The following is a 27,801-nucleotide window of genomic DNA, read 5'->3' as shown; positions in this document are numbered from 1 at the left end:
AGTACAGTGCCTAGCACATGGGAAGCACCATAGAAATACACACTTCCCTCTCCTTCCCGTCTCTCCCCTTCTCACCAGATCAGAGCTACCTCACAGTTCACAGATGGGAAAGGGATAGAAAAGATAATGATCCATGTTGGAAGGGTTGTGGGAAATCTGTTGGTGGAGCTGTGAACTCTTCCAACCTTTCTCAAGAGAAATTTGGAACTACACCCAGAGGGCAACAAAAATGTGCATACCCTTTGATCCAGCAACATACATGGGAAAGGGCTGGATCACTAAAACTCAAGGTAGATTTTGTTCCTCCCTGCCTGCTTCCAACAGTGGGAGCCAAACTTTTATCTTTACTCTCCCCTCCCCCCATACCTCCCCAGGGAAGAGCAGCAGGCAATGATAAAGAAAGAGACCTCTTCCTCTTCAGGCCCCGAGCCCAGGGCCAATGGCTGAGCAGTGGGGCAGGACCAGGGTGGCCAATCCATGTCCTGTCTGCCCAGCTGAGCCCTCCCTCCCCAAAGGAACCACGGATATATTTCAATCTGGGGTGAATTTAGCAACACAAAAACTGGATTGGTTAGTTTATTGATTGAGCACCACCACCACCCTTCTCAACTCCCAGCAAATCGTCAGGATCGCATCTTTAGAGTGGCCTTAGATTTGACCTCTGACAATTTGGGCGACTCGGCCAAGTTAAATGATGTATAAGCAAAAGCCCTGAGTCTTGTGGCTGATGAGCAGTCGATAGAAGACAAATGTTTCTGCATCGAGGTATATTAATGCACAGCTGGCTGGATAAGAGTTGATTTGCTAATCAATCTTGCCCCATGAAAGAAAATAGATTAAAATTATAGTCCCCCCACCCCACTGGGAAAGGAGCTTGAATCTGGTTCCTGAGTGTGTGGCAGCTACTGATGTTTTCTGGAATCAGTTGTTTCTCTCTTGTTTTGTTCATTCCAAGAGACACTGTGGGTAGAACAGGGAAGCCAGTTAGAAATTTGTCTCTGCTCCATACTATATATGACTGACACCAGTGTTTACACAGAAGCCCTTGATTTCCTCATCTGTACAATGTGGTGGTGGTGGTGGTGGTGGTGGTGGTGGTGGTGGGGAACCTTGAACTAGATCTCCCAATTTTATTGTCTTATGACTCAGATAATATAATAATGAGTCCCAGCTAACCCCACAACATGCACCAGAATGGACCTATATTTGGTTCACCACAAACTCTTTCCCCTTTAAGGGTCACTCACCACAAACTCTTTCCCCTTTAAGGGACATGCATTTATCTATTTCTAAATTTGTTTAACCCCTCCCTTGGAAATATTGCCCCTCTCCAGGGAGAGAACACTGCCCTAGAGAGCTCCAATGCCTTTTTCCTTCTCAAGGACAGCTTAAGGAAAGAACATGGGTCCCTGGAGGAGTTTCTGAGAATGGTCAAAGGAGAGTAGTAGACACCAAGCCAGGAAATAAACCTACCTTTAGATCAGCTATATCTCATAGTCCTTGTGCAGTTGATCAAGGAGTTCCTTTTTCTCACTGTCTGGAAGGAAGCTGGATTTGGCTGCATTGATATTCTGGCAAACAGTGTCAGAATTAGACTCACACACCAAAGTCCAAACCCCCTCATTTTATATAGGAAATAGCAGACTCAAGCCAAGTGACATGAGGTTGCAGTTAGCAATATAAAAAGGGAAACTAGCTTACAGGTCATCACCTGGTCTAGGGCTATGTCCATCATGCTCTGCTCTAGAGAGATATAAGAAACTTTGGTGCAAGCCAAGAAAAGGTTAAGGGCTTGGGTATAAGATGACATCTCTGAATCCCTTGGTCTTTAGTATGGCAAATAACATCTCAAAATGGGAGAGTAGCTTCAGCTTCCAGGGGTTGCTCAAAGTGGACATCTCTAAAAGTAGAGCTTTGGAGCAACCCTAGTTTGAAGAAACAAGCAGCAGTCCCTAGACCCTTGGGGGGGGGGGGCTGGAGCATAGTCCTGCTGGTTCATTCTCTTCACACCATCACCCTCATATTACTTGCCCCTAGTTACTCACCAGTCTCATAAACTCCTCCTCGGTAAAGCCCATTTGCTTTTTTGTCATATTATAATCTGTGTTAATGGTAGATTTGAAGATGAGGGGGTCATCTGTGTTGAGCGAATAGTTAGCTTTATCATCTTTAAAACTGAACGATGAAGAGGAAAAAGAAACAAGCCAAAGGTGAATCCCTGATAGAAAACAGCCATGGCCCTATGCTGCTCACCCCCATAGACTCAGGCCAGAGCTTTGTCTGTCCAGCTCTCACTGCCCTTATGCTGCTTCTGCCCTGAAGAAAACTAGACTTGCCTACCCTCTCTCCTTTTCTGGGCCAATCATGAATTCAAACATGTATGAAGCATATACTGTTTTGCAGAGTGCTACATCTACAAAAGACAATCCCTTGTCTCACAGATGTGGTTAAACCGCTATCATATAATGTGTATTACAGGTTAGTGAATTAGTCCCCTCCTTCTCCAAAGCCATGGGACATATGGCATTTCCAGAACAGTGGACACATGTGGGAGGCAGTGCTCTCTAGATGCAAGAATGAAGATGCCACGAGGAGAGAATATGAAGGCTCAGAGTCCCTAGGAAACTATCTGAAGGTATAGGAAGCAGGGAATGAAAAAAGTTCAATTTAAGAATTGGAGGCAGGAAATTGGAGCCAATGTATAGGCAAGACCCCCACCATATGTTCATGGAGGCCATCTCATCAGAAAGGAATTGGGCTTCAAGGCAGGCACTTGACACTATTATACAAGAAGCCACCACTTGGATCTGTATCACTGACCTGGCAGGACAGATGCTCCAGGGATTGAGACAAGCCTCCCAAGGCTATAATGAGGTGCTACTAGCCTACAGATTACAGTCATCAACTGAGGGCAAAGTTAGCCCCAACCATGCACATAAATGAAGCTACCCCAGGTAATCAGACATTCCCTGCTTCCCTGGAAGAGATCAGAAGAGTGCTACTTACCGTATGACCGCATGTGGAGTGCCTTCTTTCCAGGCTCCTGTGAGATAGCTTGACCAGGGGCACACCTGGGTGAGAAATGATAACTTGAAGGAGAAACACTATTGGGGAAATGTGAGATGCCGTCCATATCTGGAAGAAGGCTTAAAGAAATTATTTAATCCATCCCCTTCATTTTACAGATAAGGAAAATGAAACCCAAAAAGGCAATGCAATGGAATTCAGAGTCCAAACACATGGATTCAAATTCTGATTCTTCTACTTATTTATGACTTTGTCCAACTCATTTTCCCTGTATAGTTCTCTACCTGTAAATATCTGTAAAAGGAGATGGTTAGACTAAATGATCTTTAATGTCTTTTAGTTCTATTTAAGAACTAATAAAATGACTTGCTTGGGTCACACAGTGAGGAAGTATCAAAGCTAGCATTCAAACCCAGGTGCTACCTCCAAATCAGTGTATTTTTCTGTTACATGAAAGGAAACCTTCAGCTTGTTATATCCACCCCAAGATAGAAGGGGACCTGCTTAGGTTTCCTTTGCCCCAAAACTTAGTACATGGATGGGGAAGTGAGGATGCCACATTGTAGGCATTTAAATACACAAAAAGCACCCCCAAATCTATATTAGAAGGCTCAACCTCAGGGTAGCTAGGTGGCACAATGAAGAGAGCACGGGCCCTGCGGTCTCAGGCACATTATACTTACTTAGCATTGTGATCTTGGGCAAGTCACTTAACCCCAGTGCCTTGCAAAAAAAAAATATAAGAAGGCTCAGCCTAGCCAACCCACTCACCTCAAAGTGCATATTCTCTTGCAGCAATTTATTATACAGGGTACTGTCTTCCAAAGTGTGGTAACCATGGCCTATCCTCTCAGCATGGAGAATATCCACTGCCTATAGTAGAGGGGAGGATGAGAGTGAGTCTCAGACCCAGATAAGGACACCCCCAGCCTCTCTTCCCTACTCCTAGCCTTACCTGCTGTACATTACTGGCAGGCCCCACTTCTCCGGCATGAACTGTCCGATGAATGCCATTTTTCACAGCCTCCTATAAAGCCACAGGAAGGGGAAAGAAAAGGTTGAGTCTGAAAGAGTAGGGACCAAGAGAAAGCTTTTAAGCAGGCTGCACTTCTCTCCAAGGACCTCTCAGCCCAGAGAGATCATAGGGGATGTAGATCTACAAAGATCCATATTGTTTCACTTTAGTCTGGATTTGAGAGGGCCTGGAACTTCAGTGTTTCAGAAGTTCTTGCTGTTACTCATGGTAGTCGATACAGTCTCCTGTATTAATTCATAACAGAAAAATTGACCTTGGAGTGAGGAAGAGAAGGTATGGATAGTCAGGATGTTTGGGAAAATGAGGAAATTGAGAAATTAGAATAGAAGAGTAGAGACAGAAGGGACCTTAAAAGTTATTTGACCAAAACTGACTTCTAGGTCATGTAACTAGTCAATGGCAGAGCCAGGATACCAACCTAGGTAGTCTAGGATTTGTTCTTCCACAATACAGAGCCTCACCTTCACAGCTTACAGAAAGATTGGCAGCAAACAGAATTCAAATGCTCCATATCCTCTGAACTGCTCATGTATCTTATAACTTATTCCATTATAAACCACTGCCACTCCCCACCCCCAATCTTTACTCACCTCATAGGCTTTTACATGCCCAGAGAATTGTGTACTGTCCTGGATGGTCTCATCCCCAGCTAGGTCGATGCCCACCACCGTGTGATGGTGATACTTCTTACAGAGTTCCACCACCTCAGGGGACCATTCTGCAGACAAGATCCATGCCATGTGTCAGTGGTCTGGCAGGGGAGCCCCAAGGGCTGAGGTCTGTAGATCACCAGAGTCAGCTAAGCCCAACCCCAACACATAAATGAAATTATGTAGGACTGTGCCAAACATCTATACTGCCCATTGCCATTTCTGCCCATGGAAACAGCATGGTTCAGGAGAAAACAAACTCAAATCCTATAATCTCAGCATTGATGGGATCTTTGAGGCCACCCAGCTTATCACAGGAATCCCTTCTATAGTACTCCCATCTGGCCTCTGCTTGAATGTCTGCAAGAGGGAACCAAGGGACTGCTAAGTGGTACAATGGATAAAGCACAGGCCCTAAATTCAAATGTGACCTCAGACACTTAGTTCTCTTGTCATTTCCTCTAATTCACCCCAGCCTGATCCACACAAATCAATCCTGCCTTGCAGGTACTGGTACCACCAAATTTCAAGTTCTACCAGCTTTGCATTTAAAGAACCAGCACAGTTTTGTAACCTGGGGACATTTTTCTGCTTTCAGCTAAACTGAAGAAATAAGAAACCATTACCAGTCTGTGGGATGATAGAAAACAATAGTTCACAGTTAGAGATCAAAGAGCTCTGTGACTTTGAATCATTTTCTCCCTGAGACTCAGTCTTCTTATCTGTAAAATGGGGGCAGGAATGCATGATCTTTGAGATCCCTTCTCATAGAGAAAGCATAATCTGATTCAAAAGAAAGCATGACCATGAGACCAGAACAAGTCAATGTTGGGGCATGTAGCCTAATCCCTGGGCTCTGGCTTCCTCAGATGGACCCTGACTCTAACTCAAACTCAGTAAGACTAGAACAGAGTATCTGCACCAAACCTAGAAGCATCTGGCCAGGGAGCTTGAGAATTTTGGAAAACTACACCCACATCCACTACTGCTCAGAGAAAGGCATCTCTGCAAGTGATCCCAGCACTCAGTCCTCTTATGGAAGGGGGCAGGGGTGGGACTGGCAGCCAGAAAAAGCCTTCAATCCTTTCCTTGGGGAGCTTATTATCAGAAAGCATCAGGTATTGTGGTCAAGACAGGAAGAAAAGATAATATGGCCCTGAGAGCCACTATCTCTGCTGGCCAAGAGCAGACAGGGTAGGATGTTGGAAATGAGAAAAACACCAGGGTAAAATAACACCACCCTCCCCAACTGAACCAGAGAGCATTGGGGATGATGAGACAGAGAAAACCCTGCTTATAGATCTGCTCACAGACAAATACGGGAGAGAAACTTCCCAACTTCCAATTCTATCAGACAGCTTTCATTGTGGCTCTAGGAATATATATTAATAAATACACACACACATCAATATATAAATGTATATCTATATAGTTAACTATATATATGTATATACATGCCCACAGAGAGATTCAGATCTATGTGAGTTCTTCCCACAGTCATGAGTATCATCAGTTCACAGGATCAGAATATGGAAGCAGGCATCAATCTGATGGGTCAGATAAGGCTAACTTTCTCACTTTACAAATCAGTCAATAATCACTGCTGGAGAGTCCAAGTGACAATGAGCTGGGCATTCTGCCTGCACTGAGGTTGATGAAAAACAAAAACCCCACAAGCCTAGAAGGCAGGGAAATGGTTTCCCCAAGGTTGCATAGACCTGGGGCAGAACTGGGGATCTAAACCTGGGTCTTTTGATACCCTATAGCATTTTGCCTCCTCACTAAGTCACGCGAACTCCTGTGTTTCCCTAAATCTCTCTTTGGCATATCTGCCAAATAGGTTTCTTTGTGGTAGGTCCAGAAGAGCCTTTTTATAGAGAAGAATAAGAACTATAAAATTCCTTTTTATTTTTAATTTTAAAAAAATTGATCATGGGGCAACTAGATGGTGGAGTGAGTAGCTCATCAGTCCTGGAATCAGGAGGACCTGAGTTCAAATCCGACCTCTCTCTAAGACAGAGCACCAACTGCCGGCTGGGTTAGAGTTGATCACAGGCCCCACACTTACCTGTGTGACCTTGGGCAAGTCAGTTAACCCCACTGCCTTGCAAAAATTTTTTAAAAATTGATCAGAACCTCAAAAACTTTCTAGTAGATGACAAGATTAGCAGATCCCCTTTCCCCCATTTTCCTGTCTCATCTGTCTCAAAGCTGTGAGCTGCTATAGTGCTTCACACTAGTGTTGGCAACTCAGACTCTAAAGAGACAAAGGAGGGTTTAGGAAGCTCCCAGGATCCCCCAGCCAGAGTCACCCATCTCCTCCAGCCTCTTCCAACTCTGAGTAGTCCATCCTGAATGGAGAGAGGCAGAAGGAATATGAAGAGGCACAAGATATGAAGGAGACTATCTAAAGGCTGTAGGAATATATGTGTAAGTGAAGGAGACAAGGCAGTTCAGAGAAAAGACACAGGCATGGCTCCCTAGCAGAAGAACCCATCTGACTGTTTTGAGCCTAAGGATCTGTTCTCAGGGCTAGGGGCTCCTAGAGAAGAAGCTGGAAGGGGAATAACCAAAAGGGAGCAATAAAGAAGAGGGAATGGGGCCCCAAATGGTAAGGGAAGCAGAGGGATGTAAGGAAAAAGGAAGGGAAAGAAGGAAGGGAGAGCAGATGGAGGGGATAGATGGACCGATGGATGGATGAGCTATAAAGCATTTACTAAAACTTACTATGTGGCAAGAACTAAGGATACAAATTGAAAAGTACTGAGTTCTCAGGTTGCTCAGATTCTAAGACAGGAGACAATATACATTGGCAGTTTCAACTGGAAAAGTCCAATGATCCTTAGAGAGACAAGAAGAAAGGATGGAGAGGAAAGAAGAGAGGAAGAAATAAACAGGTTAGAAGGGTTAGAAAGAGAGATGTGGGAAAGGAAGACAGAAAAGAGGAAAGGAAGACAGGAAGGAAGGAAAGAGGGAAAGAAGGAAGGAAAAGGGGATGATCAGGACTAGACAGAGGACTCATAATACGTTACTTGGCATGTGACGCATGCAGCATAGAATAGACCTGACTTTGATGTTAAAGTCTCGTTCGCCCTCCTGCAGGCCCTGGTTGACGAGGAACACGACGTCATCAGGGGTGACATCGCCCCTGTATGGAAAGAAAGATCCCAAAAGAGCAGGTGAGGCTACCAGGCAGGGGAGGAGTGCACCCTCAGCTGGAGGTCTAAGACAGAGCACCAACTGCAGGCTGGGTCAGAGTTGATCACAGACCCCAGGCAGGGAAGGAAGGTTTTTGTAGGTCAGTGGGGGTGAGGGGCATTTTTCTTGGCATCAGAAGATTGGGACTAATGAACAAGATTGCAGCTGGGTCTATATCCACCCTCCCCTGCTATCTCTTGTTTTTGGGGAAAAGTGGCTAAATTGATACTATATGGGGAGCCAAGAGGCTTGATACATTTCTGATAGAATATTATAGGAAACTCTCTATATTGGGAAAGTCTCTCTGGGAGAGTAGAGGTGAGATGGTATGAAAACAAGATTAATAAAAATTCATTTTTTTAAAAAAAAGAATATTAGTGGAACAGGGCAAGCGATCACTGGTTTGGGGAAAGAGCCATGGTTCAAGTCCAGATTCTGCTATTGCCTCACTATGTGACCCTGGGTAAGTCACTTTTCTTTTCTGGACCCCAATTTCCTCATCTGTAAATTGAGGACCATTTCTGTGGTCATTTCCCACTCTAAATCTTAAAGTGGTTTTAGGGTTCATTCTCCAGTCCATTCAGAATTCTAGCTTGCCCAAGTCCACCAACCAAACCCTCCACACAGCTCTGACCCATCTCTATTCACTTACTCAGCCTGATTCCAAGGAATAGGATCCACCTTGGAGTTGGCCAGCAGGTGGGGACTGTACCTCACCTCCACATACTTCACATTTTCCTTGGACTTCATCTCCACAAACTCGTAGGCCACTCGCTTGATAGCCTCCCGGTCACCCCTGTGAAGATGAGGACAGGAGAAAGATAGGGTTCAAGATAATCTCCATTTCTGGGGAGGGGAGGAAAGAAAGGGGAAGGCCTTTGTTGTTTAGTCATTTTTAGTCCTGTCTAACTTTTCATGATCCCGTTTGGGATTTTCTTGGCAATGATTTTAATTCGTTTGTCATTTCCTTCTCCAGCTTATTTACAGTTGAGGAAACTGAGGCAAATAGGGTGAAGAAATTTGGCCAGGGTCATACTGCTAGTAATGTCTGAGACCAGATTTGAACTTAGGAAGATGAGTTTTCCTGACTCTAGGTCCAGCACACTATCTATTGTGCTACCTAGCTGCCTACATACACATAAGCAAACAAAAGGATATGATATGACATTATTTGTATGTAGGATGTGTGTGTGTGTGTGTGTGTGTGTGTGTGTGTGTGTGTGTGTGTGTGTGTGTGTATGTGTGTGTGTGTGTGTGTGTTAGAGTGTGCTTGGTTGTGGGAGGAGACAAATGTCTTTTCTTGTTGCCATTTGTGTGAAAACCAGTATCCAGGGAAGACAGTGTCTTCATCCTGTTACAAACACAGGGGGGCAAAGCAAACTAAAAGCCTGTTTCCCCTTGGTGGAGCCAAGGGAAGGGGCAGGGATAAAAATGCTTGGGGGTGCATTGAGAAAGAATAAAGCCTAGGCAACAAGGAAGAAAAAAACCTCAAGGCCTAGGTTTTTGAGCCTTTCCTACAGGTGCCAGTAGGTCTGGCTATCAGGCAATGCCATTCAAGTGCCTCCATTCTATTCTTCTCTATGTCCTTTAAAAACACATCATGCTCCCTCTCTTGGTATGGTACAAAAAGCCTAGGCTTAGTCAGAGGTTCAAACTCTGAACTTCTGTTCAGAGTCTCAGTTTTCTCACCTATAAAGTGAGGGGTTTGGACTTTATCTCTGATCCTAAAAATAGTTTCTATCACCATGATGGAAGACTACATTTTTCATCCTGCCTGGAGGCTTCTGAATCTCCTTTCCAGCCCAGACTAGCCCTCATGACTTGCCCCAAGGCTTATCTTCTCCCTGACCACCCCAAATCATCAGAACCTTTCTCTAGAGCACAGTAGTCCAACCTTGCTTTTAAAAGTTTTTATTGAAACAACAGACAATATATTTTGATTTGCCGTTTTAGTGAGAGCTCTGTGGTAGCTCAGCTTCTTTTATTAAAGCATTTAGTAACCCCACAGTGGGGCTGCATCAAATCACACTGGCTGCATTGTGGACAGCTTTGCTCTAGAGCGGGAGTGGGGAGCTTTTTTTCATCCAAGGGTCATTTGGGTATTTATAACATCATTTGCGGGCTGGGCAAAATTATCAACTTAAAAAATAGCTTGCTATATCTGGTGAAACATTTAATTAATTCATGCCTAAAAAGCTCCTAGATTTATTGAATTTCAAATCCCCACCTGTGGTGGCCATGGTGGCAGAACAAATGACTTTTTGTATGATTCTGTTCTAGAGCATTCTTTCCAAATCTATGAGTTTCACAAGAGTTAGTACTGAGTCTTTTCCATTTTGTGTTCCTCAAAGGGTACAGTAATACAGCAGACCTTAACTGATAATTAAGAAGGCAGCAGGTAGAGTGGAAATAATCTGTACCTATTTTGTAGGAGTATACCTTTGGGCAAATAAGACCTTTCTGATCTTTAATAAAATCTGGATTCTCCTGCTGGCTCTCCCTCCCTCAGGACTGTTGGGAGGATGACTTGAGTTCATGGTTTGGAAAGTATTCTATGAGCTATAAAGAGATGCATGAATCCAAGCTGTACAAACAGATGTAGTAAACTGAACTGGAGAAGACTGGACTAGTTGACCTCAGCTCACAGCACTAATTGACCATTTCTTTAATCTTATGAACCTTTCATTCTCACAAGGATACTGGGGACCAGGAAACTCACGCAATGGCTGGCATGTACAAGTCAAACTTGGCCAAGAACTCTGGGAGGCTTAGGGGTTTGTCCATGCCGATCAATTCCCGAAGTTCCTCCACTGTTTTGACAGGAAATGAGATTCCTCTCTTCCTGGAAGCAAAAAGCAAAGCACATGGTCATTAGACAGCCACACGATATGGGAAGAGAACCTGGGACTGTAGTGCAGAGGTCCTAGCCTTCCTTTTTGGCCCAGGAACCATAATTCCATGAAGGCAAATTCTGTACTGTGGAAAGAACACTAGATTTAGTATTCCTAAAGGTCCTGGATTCAAATGCTGACCTCAATTACTTATTGAGTGATTTGGGACAAGTTACTTTACTTCTCTTTGGCCTTTTCAACTTGTTTGGGGAAAAAAAAGACATCTTCAACAGTTTCTTCAATCTGTAAAGTGAGGGGGTTGAATTAGGTAGTTTTAGGAGTTCCCTCCCAGATCAGGACCATCCCTTCTGTTTTATTCCTCCAATTTCTTCTTGTATCCACTACCCCTTCATAAATCCATCCTTCCTACAATATTCCTATTCTGCTCTATAACTATCCATGACTCTCTCCTATCTAATGAGAAAATAAATTTCCAAGCTGACAGTTTGAGGACCTCTACAACTTGACACCATTCTATCTTCTTAGCTTCATTCTCACAAGATTCCCTTTCATACACTAGGTGCCAACAGAACTGAACCTGATATCTACTTCTTCCTGCCCCTATCCATGCCCAGAATGGTCTCTCTTTGGGTAGGTAGTATAGTAAATAGAGTGCAGGGTCAGGAGTGAGGAAGACCTGACTCAGACACTTAACTGGTTGTGTGACCTTTCACTTTAACCTTTGCCTGCCTCAGTTTCCTCATCTGTAAAATGGGGCTAACTTTACTTCTCCAGGATTGTTGTGAGAATCAAATGAGATCATATTTGTAAAGTGCTTGAGACATACTAGGCCTTAATAAAATACTAGTTTCTTACCTCCTTTATATCCCCACTTTGTGAAATTTTGCAACTCTTCTAGAAAGATTTTTCTAATCCTTTTCTTCATTTCTCACTTGGTCTTTATAGAACAAATGATCTGATTTTTTAAGCACTTATTATGTAACACAATGGTTGCTGTCCTTTGTTCTCCTGACTTGCAAATAAATTGGATTTAAGTTAGGGAAGGCTGTGCAAAGTCATCAGTCTCACCTCTCTCCTTTGGAGCCAGCTGGGACTAGTGGCAAGATGTAGATCAGGACAACTGGAGATGGCTCTGGATGTTGTAATTAATTTTTTGTGTGTCTTGAACTATGAGGACAAGGACAATGTCTTATCTGATTTTTGTATCTCATAAAGGGCACCTTAAAATTTTATTTTATTTTAAAATTCCCTATTTTCCTTAACTCTTTCTGTTTTCACATCAAATTTGTTTCTGAATATCTCCTTCCCCCAACCAGTGAGCCAAAGATTAAAAAAGCAGAAAAAAAAGATAATTCAGCAAAACTAACCAATGTCAACCATGTCTAAGGAGTATATACTACATGGACTATATCCATGGTACATCTACTTCTTCAAATAAAGGAGATGGTATATTTTCTCAACTCTTTTCTAGAACCAAGGTTGGTCATTATAATTCTGTATGTTGGTGTTATTCTTTCCACTGACCTTGTTATAGTCACATATACTGCTCTCCTGGTCTGCTTGCTTCAAGCCTGCAGGGGTTCATGTCTTCTGATGTTTCTAAGTTCTTCATATTTGATGCTTCTTATAGTTTCCACTATATTCACATACTGTAATTTGTTTAGTCATTCCCCAATTTTATAACTTCTGTTTCCAATTTATTTTCCAAAACAAATTATTTGACTATTTGGGTTCAAATGAATCTTTCATTTTATAATTGGCCATCTTGGAGTACGGGAAATTTGGAACTAAGAGTATGGACATTTTAATCACTTTCTTACCATAACCTTAAATTGTTTTCCATATGGTTGGAATAATTCACAGCTCTACCAAGAGTAAATACATTAGTGTGTATATATTTCCAATGCTGATTATTTCCATTTTTGGTCACTTTTGCCAATTTTCTAGGACTTATAATAAATTCTTGAATTAGTTTGTATTATAAGCCTGGACTGGAACAGGAAAAGATAGAGATGGACATCAGGACAAGCGAATGCTTGTGGAGTGTGTGTGTGTGTGTGTGTGTGTGTGTGTGTGTGTGTGTGTGTGTGTATGAGGGAGGGAGGGAGAAAGAGAGAGAGAGAGAGAGAAAGGGATCATCAAATCCTCCCTTCATGGAACTCTTAAAGGGAAGGGTCCATGTGAACTGAGAGAATCAAGTAATTCATCAGAAGTTCTATAAATCATTCATTAAATCACACTCTACATCATTGCTGATGTACAGGTCTTTCCCTCCCAAGTGGGAGGGACTTAGCTTGCCTGCAAGCTTTCTTCTCAGTATAAGAAGGTGTGACCTCTGGGAAGGGACATGGTCCTGCCTGGCTTCATGCCAGGAAGAGACTGACTTATCAGGGTACTGATTGCTGACTCTACAATTCCTGGGGCCTGAGCAGGTGCCACATACTTCCTCTGCCTCCCTCACAAGCTATTGTCACCCCCCCCACCCCCCACTTGGGAATCTAACAAAGAGCCCTGCAGTCCTTAATCTGACCAGGCTCTTCTAAGGGCAAAGTACAAGGGATGCTGTGGATGGGGCTATTTACCCTGTCTTCTCACTTTCCTTTTACAAATTGCCTTGGCATAACCCATCATCACCCACTGATGGCCTCTGTCTAGAGTTGATTCTGAGTCCAGGTTCAGACTGGCATCTTTCTCCCATTCTCTCTTTCTGGATCCTTGCTTGGCAGAGACCAGAGAAATCATTTATCCCAACCTTCTTATTTTACAGATGAGAGAACTGAGACTCAGAAAGAATTATTCCAAATCCCAAAATCACAAGATTCAAGCCCAGGTCTTCTTAATTCCAAATCCAATGCTCTTCTCACTCTGACCAGTTATTTTCTTTCCTGCATTATCAGATCTCAAATCTAGAGATGAAAGAGACCCCTAGAGACCCTCTAGTTCATATATGACCTTACTGAAGAAATCTAATATATTTCCTGTTAAAAATTATTACAGATCCAGAAGATAATTTATGAATTATTGGTCTACCTGAAAGTCAAAATCAGAAGAACCTGGACAATAACATTTAAGAAAGAAGAAGAAAGCGGAGGCATTAGAGAATAATGAGCACTTCATGAAGAGGCACAAAAGATCTATTATAGAAGAGGGAAAAGAAGGGAGAGTATAAACACTGAATAAATCTTACTCAACAGATTTGTTTAACTTACTCTCAATACATTCCCAATTGGGTAATAAAAAGTTTTTTGCACTAATAAAATCAATGCAACCAAGATTTGAAGGAATGAAGAAAGCTGGGAAACATTTTACAGCTAGCGTTTCTAAAAAAGGACTTATTTCTAAAATATATAGAGAACTGAATCAAGGTTATAAGAATACAAGTCATTCCCTAATTGATAAATGATCAAAGGATATGAATAGGCAATTTTCAAGAGAAGAAACTAAAGTTTTCTATAAGCATTTGAAAAATGCTCCAAATCATTAGTAATCAGAGAAATGAAAATTAAAAAAATTCTGAGATATCACCTCACACCTTGGCATAGATGACAAAAAAGGAAAATGACCAACATTGGAGAAATGTGAGAAAACTGGGATACTATTGTATTATTGATGGATTTGTGAATTTATCTAACCATTCCAGAGGGCAATTTGGAACTATGCCCAAAGGACAAAAAACAAAACCAAACTGCATATTCTTTTCCAGCAATATTACCACTAGGTTTATATCCTAAAGAATCATTTAAAAAAAGAGGAAAAAGGTCCACATTTACAAAAATATTTATAGAAGTTCCTTTTGTAGTGGTAAATAATTGAAAATTGGGGGAATGCCTATCAATTGGGGAAAGGCTGAATTAGTTATGGTATATGAATGCTAAAGACTACTATTGTTATAAGAAATCACCAGCAGCTGGCTTTAGAAAAACCTGAATAAACTTGCATGAACTGATGCTGAGTGAAGTGAGTAGAACCAGGAGAACATTGTATACATTAATAGCAATATTGTGAAATGATCAGCTATGATGCACACAATTCCTTTTGGCAGTTCAGTGATCAAGGATAATCCTGAGAGACCTGTTATGAAAAATGTCATCTACCTCTAGAAAAAAAAATTATGGGTTCTGAATTCAGAGCAAAACATTTTAAAACTTCTTTCAGGGGCGGCTAGGTGGTGCAGTGGATAGAGCACCAACCCTGGAGTCAGGAGTACCTGAGTTCAAATGCGGCCTCAGACACTTAATAATTACCTAGCTGTGGCCTTGGGCAAGCCAATTAACCCCATTGCCTTGCAAAAGCTAAAAACAAAAAAAAAAAACTTCTTTCATGTGGAAATATTTTAACCCATATCATATTGTTTACTATCATGGGGAGGGGGGGAGGGAAAGGAGAGTGATAGAAAAATGTGGAACTCCAAAGTATGCAAAAGGAGAAATGTTGAAAACTAACTTTGCATGTAATTGGAAATATATATATATATATATATATATATATGTATAAGCATATACACACACACACACACACACACACACACACACACACACACAAAGAAAATTTTTTTTAAAAAGAAATTATTACGAACCTTTGAATAGGATGACAACATTAGCTTCATTGCAAAATACCATACTGGCTACAAGAATTCAAAGAAATGTTTAAGTAGTTATGCCAAAATTCAATTCTGATCATAAAAAAAATTGAAAACAAAGTATTCCTACCCAGAATACTTTAAAGATAATCTGATCACATCCTATGTATAATTCTTTTTTAAAATAAAGGGTTTTTTTTAAGTAAATAAGGAAAGCTATTTTTTCAAGTACTTTTTCAATGGAAAAATTTTTACAGACAGGCTAATGGTGATTTGTCAAGAGAAGGGGAAAAAACCCCAGAGCATAAGCTACACATTGAAGTTATGGGATATGGCACCTCAAGTTAGCAGGCATCATTTTACAGATGAGGAAAATGGGGTTCAGTGAGGTTAAATGATTAATCCATAATCAATGAACTAGAAAGTTTTTCTGACCCCAAGGGCCTGACTCCTATGCATTATGTCTTATTGGTCCTTCAGTGTAAGTTATCATTATCTTCATGTTACAGGTGGAGAAACTGAGGCATAGAAGTTAAGTGACTTACCCAGAAACACACAGAGACTAAGCATCAGAGCCCAGTTCAACAAATAGGATTCAAATTCAGACCTTTCCAGACTCTTAAGTAGAATTCTTTCTACTACCCAAAGTTGTCTCTTCTTCAACATCACAGGGGTAACTTGGCCATTCCAGACCCACAGGAAAGAGGGAGAGAATTTGTATCCCATTCAGACTGAATACACAAAAAGTGATATTATGAATATTTTGACACATATGGGGTTTTCTTTCTATTGACATTAGACTCATGTCCTGTCTGTTTCCTTAAAGCTCATTGACATACCTGATTTCTAATCTCTTTGACTGCCAGACCTCAACTGCCTTCCTAGAGGCCAAATCTCCTACTCCTACTGTTACAAGGTCCTGCCCCCATGCTTTGTTAGCCTTCCTTGGATTCCAGAAAAACAATGTAGTTTTGACTTCTAATAATCAACTACCCTTTAACCCTGGGTGGGCAGGTTTAGGATTCAGATTACTCTCCACCCCATCTGAAGAGGGAAATTTAGAAATAAATCAATTAGTTTATTCTAAGGGAAACCCTCTTTCCTTCTTCCTGACCCAAGGTCTAATTACTTTTCTTATCTCCATAAAGAGGGTTCTAGGCTTTTCTTATTCCCTTAATGATGTTTCTCTATCTTATCTCTTAGAGGCTTTCCTTCCCTTTGGGTCCCATCTCAGTTATCAATAGCTGCCACTAATGACCTGATTAAGATCAGTACAGGGGCTGTGCGCAGTGGATTAAAGCACCAGCCCTGGAGTCAGGAGTACCTGGGTTCAAATCCAGTCTCAGACACTTAATAATTACCTAGCCATGTGGCCTTGGGCAAGCCACTTAACCCTTGCAAAAACCTTTAAAAAAAAAAAAGACCAGTACAATTTACTGCTTAGCCTAGATGGGTTAAGGATAAAGAGAGACAACCCAACCCCTTCTCCTTGTAAGGCTCCTCCCTATCTGGTCTGGGTGGGTAAATCTAGCTACTACCAGATACTGCCCTTTGAAACCTTACTCTGGTTTCCAGTCACATTTAGGATAACAGCAAACACAGCAATCTAGTCCTAGTTCTCACTGAGCCACTAACTTTCTATGTAAACCTTTTCCCCTCATTCCGACTCTCTGAACCAGTTTTCCCATTTGTAAAATGGAGATAATACCCCCTGTCTCAGTACACTCTTATGCCAGGAAAGGTGAAATGTATCATGGTTTTGTGACTCTGGTTGCTGATGGGCTCTGGACATTCTCCACTTCATTCATTGACCCAGTGGCCTTGGGATCAAGAAATGTTCCAAAATTGTAGCTGAACCTTTTCTACCAGGCTATCCAAGCAAGTCATATAGTCCCATGGACTCAGGAATCTATATCCACATGGCAGCAGGGGACAGCAGAGGTCAAAATCATGGCAGACACAAAGGAATAGGGGTTCTGGAGAAAAAAGACTTCTGCAAACTCCTTGCAGGTCATATCACCTCCATAGTCTAATACTCTCCCAGCAACAGGTTCCTCAATTCCTTTTAGCTTCTTAGATTTCAGTATCCACTTCCAAGACCCTAGGACCATCCCAATTAACTTTTAAAAGAATTACATTTTAAACTTTATTTTTATTTTTTACATTCATCTTCTACTCCAAGTGGGCATTGGAACATTTGTCAAAAGTGGTTCAGGTCTCACCTCTGAAACATACTGTTTGGTCATTCTTTGAGAGATCACTTAATTTTCAGTGTTCTAACAGCTTCTTGAGAGTTTAAGTTACAAGGGAAAGTGATAAACTGCATGAATAAAGTTTCTCCATCTGCTAAATTCCCTGTATCAGTGCAGTCCCTATCTCATATAAGATAAATCCAAACAAATTTCAGGGAGGAGACACTAAATAGCAGATCATATTGGCTCCTTGACAAGTAGCTGGGGCAAGGAGGTATAAATTCTTGTCTTAATCCCTCCCACCAGCTGAGGCAATTAACCCTCCTCCCCTTCATGAACTTACTGGCCAAAGTACCAGATGGTCTCAGGCTTGATTGCTCCATCCAAATGAACATGAAGTTCTACCTACAAGAGAGAAAGAACTGTTAAGTCGTCATGGTAGAAAGACCATGGTGCCAGGAGGCTGGGAATGTCAAGAGAATGAAGCAAAGGAGTAAAGAAGAGGGGAAAAAAAGGCGACAAGAATTCCTGGTCCCACTCCTCAGCTCCATCCAAATCAGTGTTCTGGATTTGAGTCTAGGTCTGAGAAAAGTCTGTCCAACTGAAAGCTTGGGGAATGGCAGTAGACTCATTTCCCACTGCAGGCCATGTTGGAAGATATATCTTCAACTATGCATCTTTGTGGTTCTGACCAGGGGGAAAAAATCACTTAACTTCTCTCAAGCTATTATATCTGGAAAACAGGATTAATAATACTAATATTACATGAGAATCTGATTTCACTATTATGAGGAACTCTAGGAGGAGGAAAAACCCTTTACTAATACAGGTTGACCTATTCTCTTCAACTTACAAAGTTAGGGTTGCTAAGAACCTGGAGAAATGAAATATCTTTTTTTTTAGGTTTTTTTTTTTTTTTTGCAAGGCAAATGGAGTTAAGTGGCTTGCCCAAGGCCACACAGCTAGGTAATTATTAAGTGTCTGAGACCAGATTTGAACCCAGGTACTCCTGACTCCAGGGCCAGTGCTCTATCCACTATGCCACCTAGCTGCCCCGAAATGAAATATCTTGAGCAGAGTTACACAGTCAGGATGCAAAGGAAAATGTTGCAGAAATATTACACTACCATATGTGCATGAATTGTTATGAACAATAACAAAAGTATCCTTAACTTCCTCCAAGGCTAAGGTCAAGAATTACTTCCTACAAAAGGCCTTACTCTCCACCCTGACTTCCCTCATTACTCTATGTTAACTTATTTTTGTAGCATAATGGAAAAAGAGTTGGGTCTTCCTGGGGTCAAAAAGATCTGTGTTCCAGTCTAGCCAGTAGATATATACTACTAGCTGGGTTATTCTGGGAAGGCCTTTTAACCTCATAGTACTCCGGGCAGCAGTTTAAGACTAAAAGGTGCTGACTTGTTTTCATAAAGGGTGTTTCTTCACTCTGATGTTTCCTATTCCAATGAAATCACAGGTCCAGTGTCTATCTTGAAGAATAATATAAAGATGAACTATTCTTAGTATTATTTGATGCAAAGGAGAGGTCCAGACAAAGTACCCAAAGTACCTGAGGAGAGTTAAGAATTCCAGGTGGAGGAACGTTAAGGAAGACTTTCCAGAATCAGAAATTTTAGAATTAGAAGGGATCTTAGAGCTCATTTAGTCTGGCAGTTCCTAATCTCTTGTGAGTCTTGGAGCCTCTTTTGAAGCCTTCTCAAAATAATATGGACCCTTATTAAAAAAAAAAACAACGATTCACAATGCAGGAAATCTATTCCTAAATTAGACTTATTTCACCACAATATAAGATCTTTGAAGGCAAGGGATGATTTCATTTTTATCTGTCTTCCAAGTTTCACAGTGCCTGAAATGTGATGTGCACTTAATAAATACTAGTTGAATGAATGAATGGTTACAATTGAAGGGGAAGGTGGGGGTTGGATTCCAGCAGTGGAATACCCAAGGAATGAGGAGGACCCTGGAAAGTTCCTTCCAATAGATTTGACTCATTAGAATATTAGAACAGAGTTCACCAGCTTCACTAAAATGTCACTTGGGGAGTCAGACAAGTTGAAACAAGCTTATTTTGATTAAAAGGAGTTTAAAAAGCTTATATGTATTGAAAGAGACCCATAGGATTCCCTATTTATTGCCCACCCTGATACCACTACATGGATTCTCTGGGTTCATAAGGATCAGTCTCCTGCTAAGTCAATTTGTTATCCTGTTTCGTGATTATTAACCCTAGACCCTTCCTTCAGGTGAAATCTCACATCTCTCCATCCACAAATCTCTAACTCCATCTAGCCATTTCAAAGGTCTATGAGAGGTAAGTTGGACTAAAAGAGTAGAGAATGGGGGAATGGCAGCAGACTCAAAGTCAGCCTCACTGGGGGGACTAAAGAAACACCAACTCGACTGTTGATGTGACTGGTTAAACCTGTTCCATGATACAATAATCATCAAGGCTCTTAGTTCCTAACTTTGGGGGACAGGAAAAGGAGGACATAACTCCCTCTTGCTATCTTTGTGCCCAGCTCCCACTCCATGCAAGGAGGAGACTGTCTCTCTCTAGCTAAGCAGCCTCACTGGGGGCAGGAAGTGTTCAACACCTGCAGGTCAGAGCAATTTAACCAAAAACTCTTCCTGGTCTCTAGGAACCAATGGGAACCCAGAGCAGGGGATGCTCTAAACACATACAACGTTCCAAGTACCAAGAGGAGAATAAGGCAGGGGGTGCATCAAAATGATTGCTCTAATAGCAAGATCCTTAGTGTAATGGAAGAGCTCACAGTTGGAAGTCAGGAGGCCTGAGTTAAAGTCCTGCCTCTGCTACTAATGCTGTGACCTTGGGTAGGTCATCTTCATTCCTCTGGGCTCATTTTCTTTGTCTCTCAAATGAGGAGTGTGGAAGAAATTTTGAATCATATAAAATGTTTCAGGAACGGAGTTCTAAAGTAAGATTTTCTGGCAGCTAGGTGGCACAGTGGATAAAGCACCAGCCCTGGAGTCAGGAGTACCTGGGTTCAAATCTGGTCTCAGACACTTAATAATTACCTAGCTGTTGTGGCCTTGGGCAAGCCACTTAACCCCGTTTGCCTTGCAAAAAAAAAAGAAAGAAAGAAAAACCTTAAAGTGAGGTTTTTATCAGAACCTAAAATGGGTTTGGGATAGAGTGTACCTTTTCTTTTTTTCCTGAAAGGGCCTGAGCAATGGGCCACGTTAAGGAGGTCAGGACATTCAGTGACTGTAATCAGTTCTAAATCCTTAAGAGGAAACCTTTCATCACTAGATCAGTCTCCCAGAGCACCCGCATGGCATCAACTCCAGGGACAGGTGATAACTATTGAGAAAGGAATTTTTTTCCTATGAATCTAAGGGGTCAGGGCGAGAGAGTCCACTACTCTTCATGGGGCATGGTGCCAAAGAATCACAGGAAACATGATTATAGAGAACATTGAATACAGAAGCTTCCCTCAATCAAGGGGGCACCCTGCCTGGGCACTGTCCCAGGACAGGGAATGTGAAGGAGGAAGGAAGTCTGAGGGCATTGAAAGTCTTGCAGAGATAAGCAGAAGGAAGCCAGACACTGGAGGAGAGGGGGGAATTATTGGCAAGGAGACCTAGTCAATTGAGTATATGCCCAACTATAACTGGGGATCCCCAACTCTGGCTTCTCAGTCTGGGCACTGTTTAACTAGATGGTGACACAGCTGCATCTGGGTTGGCAGAGGCTCAGGAGCAGCTGGCCTGGTTCATTTCCAGCCACCACCTGCAGGAAGAAGATCCTCTGAGTTGGCTCCCTCTCACTGGGAAGGGTACTTGCCCCTCAGAGTTGGAATTCCAAGGAAGGGAGAATCAGGGCAGGAACAGATGGTATTCTCCTCCTACTTCCCCTTCTTCCCTGAAGCCTGGGTATCACATATCCTATCATTTCAGATTCAGGTTTGAGTAGTTGGTCCTCCAACTTTCCATCCTGAAAAATTTCCTGGCAGATCCTCTCATTTCAGAGGAGAAAAGAGAAGGAAAGTAACCTGACCAATACTGCTCAGTCTGTGATGAGACTCCATGATGAGATCTAGGACAAGAATCCAGGTTTTTTTGAAACCAAATCCCAAGTTCTTTCCATGATTCCATCACAGAGGACAATGTGATGTTCCTGAAGAATAGGGTCAGTGGGTGGACAATAAATCAGTCAATTGCCAGAACAAGAATCAGAAGATTTCTGGACTCCTTGATACTCTGACACATAGTGTGACTTTTGGGGGTTCTTAAGTGCTTAGGATAGGGTACAGGAAATCTCTTCTTTCTTCCTCACAGCTTAATTCCCTTTGAGTCTCAATTCCCATGAGGTTCTCCCTAAATCCCACAGAGCCCTAGGCATACCTGGAAGGATCTTATAGGCCATCAAGCTCCATCCCCTTATTTTCAAAAGATGGAAATCAGAAAGTGGAAAGGTCTTCCCAAGGTAGTAAGGTTATGCTCTCCAGACTTCTGAACTAAATCACCTACCCATCTTCATTTGTGGTGTGTATATGTGTGCATGTATGTGCATCTGCTTGGCTAGACTGCCTGCCCAGTGGAGGAAGAGTAATGATTTCTTCTGAGGATAGATTTGCTACCTTTATTTTATAGATGAGCAAAAGTCCAGAGAAAGGAGAGGTCTATATGTTCCCTTCCAGCTCCAAATCCTAGGAAAAGGAGACTTTCTAGAGGTGGGTCACCTGGGATTGCTTTGGAGAGGTCACAAGGCAGACAAAGTCTGCTAAACCCTGAAGATTCGTGACTGGCTTCTGAGATCACCACAAGCCGGGGGTTCAGTCTAGACAGGCCAAGAAGTTGCTCTGAACAGGCCAGATATCCGCTTGCCTTCCTGATCTCATTTTCTGCAAACAATACATTGGTCTAGGGCCAGAGTTTGGAAGTTCAGAGTTGGCTGAGGGTCTTTCAAGAGGTCCCTAGTGTGGACAGGAGTTGAGCAGGAGGCAGGAGAGAATGTAGACAATTGAGAGGGAAGAAGGGCAATTTTGGAGGAGTCTATTATCAATTCAACTGGTCAAACATTTATTAAGGTCCTCCTATGTGCTTAATGTGCTCAGTGCTGGGGATACAAAGATAACATTCCTTGCTTTCAAAGAGCTTATGATCTAATGAGAGAAAACAACATGTATACTAATAAAGTAGACTGCAATGAAATAATGTGTCTAAAAGTTTTACAAACTTTAAAGTATAGCAAATGAAAGACAGTGTGACTCTGTGAAAAGAGAGCTTGACTAAAAATCCAGGAGACCTAGGTTGATTCCTGCACCTAATAGATACTGGTTGTTTAACTTTAGGTAAGTCATTGACCTGAGTGACTCTCTAAGACAGAACATGCTGGTTTACATTGTTAGAAGAAATTTCTTCACCCAAAATTTTTTTGTTAACTAGATCACAGTTCAAAACTCCTGTGCTGAAGTGTTACACATATGTGAACAATTCTTAATATTAGAAATACTAAGAATAAGCTAGGTAGTATTGAATCTGTAGTCAGAAAACCTGAGTTTGAATCCAGCCTCTGTCACTTAATAACTGGACTCTGGACAAGTCACTTAACCTTGGTCTGCCTCAATTTCCTCAAATGTAAAATAAGGATCATAATAGCATTGACCTCCCAGGGTTGTTGGTGAGGATCAAGTGAGATGGTATTTATAAAGAGCTTAGAACAGTGCCTAACATGTGATAGGAACTAAATAAACACTTGTTTCCTTTCTTCCATATTTAAGAACAAAGACTAGAGAAATGTGAGGAGAGAAATCAGTTTTAGGTGGAAAGTTATGGAAGGCTTCTAGGATCAAAGAAATTTTGGAATCTATCTCATTTCTGATGGGGAATCAATCAAGGGGAAATGACTCATCCAAGGTCATATAGCTGAAGTTGGTGGCAGAGCTGAAGCTGAAAACTAGGCCTTCAGATTCCCACTGAAGGTCCCTTTCCACTAGGCCATGCTGCCCCTTTTACAGAGGCTGAAGCCAATTCAAAAGGGGGTTCAAATTCCATCCTGAAATGAAACTATAAGCCATATAAGATTTTAAACTGATAAGCATTTTAGTTATTTATTGTTATTCAGTTGTTTCAGTCTTAACTCTCAGTGATCTCATTTGGGCTTTTCTTGGCAGAGATAAATCACTGGAGTGATTTGCCATTTCCTTCTCTGCTCATTTTACAGATGAAGAAACTGAAGCAAATAGGTGACTTGCCCAGGACACATAGCTAATGTCTCAGTCCAGATTTGAACACAGGATGATGAATCTTCCTGACTGCATACCCAGTATTCTATCCACTAGGCCTAGCTGCCCTATTTCAGTTATAGTGAGTTTATATCATCAATCAACATCATTACTGTTGACATTTATAAAGAACTCGGTATACTTCAGAGCTGGAAAGACCTTGGAATAGATTGTCAGAGCTGGAATGGACATTGGAACAATTATACATAGAACGTCAGAACTGAAAGAGACCTCATTTTACAGTCTTGTCCTCCCAACAAGACTTGTTGCTACCTGAAGGCATGGACTTGGTCTTCTGCTTTTCTAGATCTTCTGAAGTGTAGCCTAGCACTAGGGTAGTAGTAATAGTCACAATAACCAAATAAGAGTCCTCCAATCTGGTTGCCTTGGATATCCTTCAAATATCATCCTTCTAACTCACTTTGAACACACACACATACCCAGTGACTCAAAACAAAGCTTCTTCCTTCTTTTTTTTCTGTAGGCATGTTTCTGGACTTTTGTCTTCCATTGGAGAAAAGCAGATCACATAGACCAGGACTGTCAAATAGCCCCAGATATGGTCCATGCTTCAATGATGTGGTATCATGATGCCATACACATACAGATAGAATATAATTCAGAAATGTAATAGCTTCTCTCCAAGTCATTTCTTCCACCTTCTCAAGTCATGGGTACCCCCAGCCTCACTCTTGTATATTTTGAACCACTGCCAATATAAATAGATCTTGTCATGTCATTACTCTGCATAAAAATCATCAATGACTCTCTGTTACTCATGAGAAAAGTTTAGTTTCTTCTGTCTGGAGTTCACAAACCAGTTCCAAGTTTCTGTTCCAATTTTATCTTACCACCCCCCCCCTTAATTTGCTCTACATTTCAACCAAACTGTATATAATTTTCTATTCATTGCACACATCCAGTGTTGTTTTTTTCTATTCTATTCTATTGTATTTTCTATTCTATTCTATTCTTCTTCAATGCCCAGACTGGTCTCTATGCCTAGAATATCCTTCGTCTCCATCTTTGCCTGTTAAAATTCCACCCATCTTTTTAATTATTAAATGATACCTTTTAGAATCTAGAATTCATGAGTTGGTAAAAAAAAATTCCTTTCCTAGAATTAATTGCTTTTGAAAATGTTTATTGATATCTTGTTTTTCCATCACCTTCATTGCCCAATAGATAATTGCATTTTATAGATCTCCTGAAGATAAAAGGTCTTCCAGAGCTAAAGAAATTAATTTTTAAGAGTGGAATTTGAGGTAGTCACTGATGCAAGCAGTGGGGGGGGGGGTGTAGACTTGTCACATCATGCCCCAGAAGCAGCTTTTTATTCTGTTCCATTCTGTCCACTTTTCCCTGCCCCTCCCCCCCCTCCCAACTCAGGACCCTTCATAGTGAACCCTGGGAACATGAACTAGCTCAACTCAGTCTCAACCCCAATTCTCCCAAGGGGAGTAGAGAAGTCAATCAGTCTCCATTTGGCTGAAATCTAGATCTTTTCCACATTTGGAGCTGAGAATTTCCTGGGTTCAGACTAACTCCAAAGCATCTGGTCCGTGATATAGAGAATTTCTCCAGATACTTGTATCCCTGGTCCAGCAGGCCACCACCCTTGGCAGAAAATGTTGAACACAATTTGTAAATATAAACCTTTCCTGTTATGATTAGGGTTTAGGTATTGTACAAGTCCCTCTGGATTGAACACTTCTTCCCTGTTCCCTGCCCTGAGTCACAGGGAAGTCCCACCCTCCTGATACCCTCCATTTTCCTCCTACTATCATGCTATTCCAAATCTACTTTTGACTGCTCCAAGTGCTTTTACCATCCAGTGACATCCAGTTCTATCTGGTTTTCTCACAAGATAATACATTTGATCAAATTCAAACTCTGACACAATTTGTGTGACCATGGCCAAATCACCTCCCTAGACCTCAGTTTCCCCATCTATAAAATAAATGAAAAGGATACGGCTAGATGGCCTTAATAACCCCTTCTGGATCTAAAACTATGATCCTTAGGGATTTATCCCTGTTTTTACAAATAAGGAAACTAAAGGCAAGAGAAGTACCAGAATTATAACAGCTGATATTTCCAAACCCAAAGTGCTCTCTTTGCAACAACACTGTGAGATGCACAGGGAGATTAAAGATTGTTATCTCAGTTTTACCAGAATCTGAAACCCAGAAAGTAGATAACTTGATCAAGGTAATGTAGTCAATCAGTGACAGAGGGAGGGTTTGAAATGGGGACTTTAGGGGCAGCTAGGTGGCACAGTGGATAGATGTGCTCTGAAGTCTTGGAGTCAGGAGTACTTGGGTTCAAATTCGGCCTCAGACACTTAATAATTACCTAGCTGTGTGGCCTTGGGCAAGTCACTTAACCCTATCGCCTTGCAAAAAAACCTAAAAAGGAAAAAAAAAGAAATGGGGACTTTAGACTCCCCAATATAACACTTTACCCAAAGAAACCCTCAAAAGCATTCAGTCCAACTCCTTCATTTTACAACTGAGGAAACTGAGAACCAGACAGGGAAATATTCCTGCCAAAGGCCAAAATGGGAGTTCCTGGCAAAACTGGAATTAAAACTCAAATATCCTGATTCTGCTACAAAGTAAAATGATTCATGAGAAATGTTAAACTTAGGGATCTCTTAAGATACTCTCAGTTACTTTTCATTCCCATCCTAAACTGGATAGGCGAGGGCACACTCAAGCAGGTTTGTGCCTCCTTATTCCTATAAAGGGAAGAAAAGGAAATAGGGGAAATAGCATCTACTGTGTCAGACACTTTTGCAACTAATATCTCATTTGATCCTCATAACAATCCTGAGAAGTATGTAGTTATCAGACCCTTTTTACAATAGAGGCAAACAGAGGTTTAGTACCTAAAGATCACACACCTAATAAGTGTCTGAGATCAGAGTTGAATTCAAGTCTTGCTGATTCTAGGACCAGCATTCTGTCTACCACTATCTACCTATATTTAAAGAGATGGAATTAGCTTGCTGATCTTTACCAGCTGGATTATTTTTCTGTTCTCTCCTAGTTACTTACTATAGGATATATTGGGGGGGTATGGTTTATTAGAAAGAGCCTGGGGTTACAGAACAACCCTCCCCTCCCCAGTGATGTTAGTCAAATTATTTCTATTCCCTGAACCTCAGTTTCTGTAGTTGTAAAACAAGGGAGTTGGATTAGATGATCCTTAACATCTCTTCTGCCTCTAGCATTTTAAGTTTGGTCTGAGGGCTCATTCAGCACTTAGATTCTTTCTTTATACAGGGTCATAGAACTAAAGAACTGAAAGGGACCCTTGACATATAATGCATTCCCCACAGTAAAGCTGAGACAAACCATATGGGATTCAAACCCAAGTCTTCTGACTCAAAGCCCAAGCTTATAGAGCGATTACACCCGGTGCTCTCTGTTCTCAAGTCCCTCCCAGTCCTAACATTCAATGCTCTTTGTTCTAATATTCTCCGGCCCCTGACTCGGACAGTCAGTGCTAACACTCAAACGTTCTGTATTGCAATATTTCCCAGCTCTGACAGTTTCTTCTCCAGGGTCCCTTCCAGCCCGAACACGGATTGTCCATGGTAACAGTCTCTGCAGCTAATGTTTATGGTTTGAAAGGTCCCCGCCAGAAAGCCAATTCTCCACCCCAGTAGTGGGTTCAAACAACAAATAGCTCCTTCCCAGCCCTGAATGCAAAGAGAGGGGCCAGGACTAGGGGGAAGGGAGCGGAGAGCTTCCTCCCCAGTCTCCCTCAGACCAGGGGTGGGATCCACCGGGCTCCAGGAACCCGCAATGGGGACCCGGGCTCCCCAGTCCTTGGTTCTTCCCTTTCCCATTCACGCCGCCACCCCGGACTCCCCGCGCTCACTTTAGACTTGTTAAACACTTGCGGCTGGCTCATGGTGACAGGTCCGTCCGTGGGGTCAGCACGCTTTCTCTCCAGGGTTCCCGTCTTGGCCTCATGAGCCGTCACCC

General features: G+C 41.9%; 1 protein-coding gene across 1 annotated transcript; it reads right to left on the bottom strand.

Moving 5' to 3' along the window:
• Positions 1–562: 562 nt before the first annotated feature.
• ADA (adenosine deaminase) lies at positions 563–27,801 on the bottom strand. Its single transcript, XM_074210126.1, has 12 exons — positions 27,695–27,801; positions 17,878–17,939; positions 10,631–10,753; positions 8,564–8,707; positions 7,746–7,861; positions 4,654–4,781; positions 3,983–4,054; positions 3,799–3,900; positions 3,007–3,071; positions 2,046–2,175; positions 1,474–1,571; positions 563–960 (listed from the first exon to the last, which is right to left on the bottom strand). The coding sequence occupies exons 1-11, from the start codon at positions 27,725–27,727 to the stop codon at positions 1,485–1,487; spliced, it is 1,062 nt and encodes a 353-aa protein (XP_074066227.1). The 5' UTR covers positions 27,728–27,801; the 3' UTR covers positions 563–960; positions 1,474–1,484.

This window comes from Macrotis lagotis, chromosome 1 (genome assembly GCF_037893015.1).
Source record: "Macrotis lagotis isolate mMagLag1 chromosome 1, bilby.v1.9.chrom.fasta, whole genome shotgun sequence".
Lineage (NCBI taxonomy): Eukaryota > Metazoa > Chordata > Mammalia > Peramelemorphia > Peramelidae > Macrotis > Macrotis lagotis.
The sequence above is the reverse complement of the archived record's forward strand: the minus strand, read 5'-3'. Positions and strand labels throughout refer to the sequence as shown.

Bases quoted from the DNA above. Each gene is read 5' to 3' on its own strand.
- ADA (XM_074210126.1), bottom strand. From the start codon at position 27,727: ATGAGCCAGCCGCAAGTGTTTAACAAGTCTAAA. The intron at 7,862-8,563 runs GTAAGTGAATAG...CTTTCCATACAG, and splicing joins ATTCCTTGGAATCAGGCTGA to GGGCGATGTCACCCCTGATG. The intron at 4,782-7,745 runs GTAACGTATTAT...TCTTGTCTGCAG, and splicing joins CTGCATGCGTCACATGCCAA to AATGGTCCCCTGAGGTGGTG.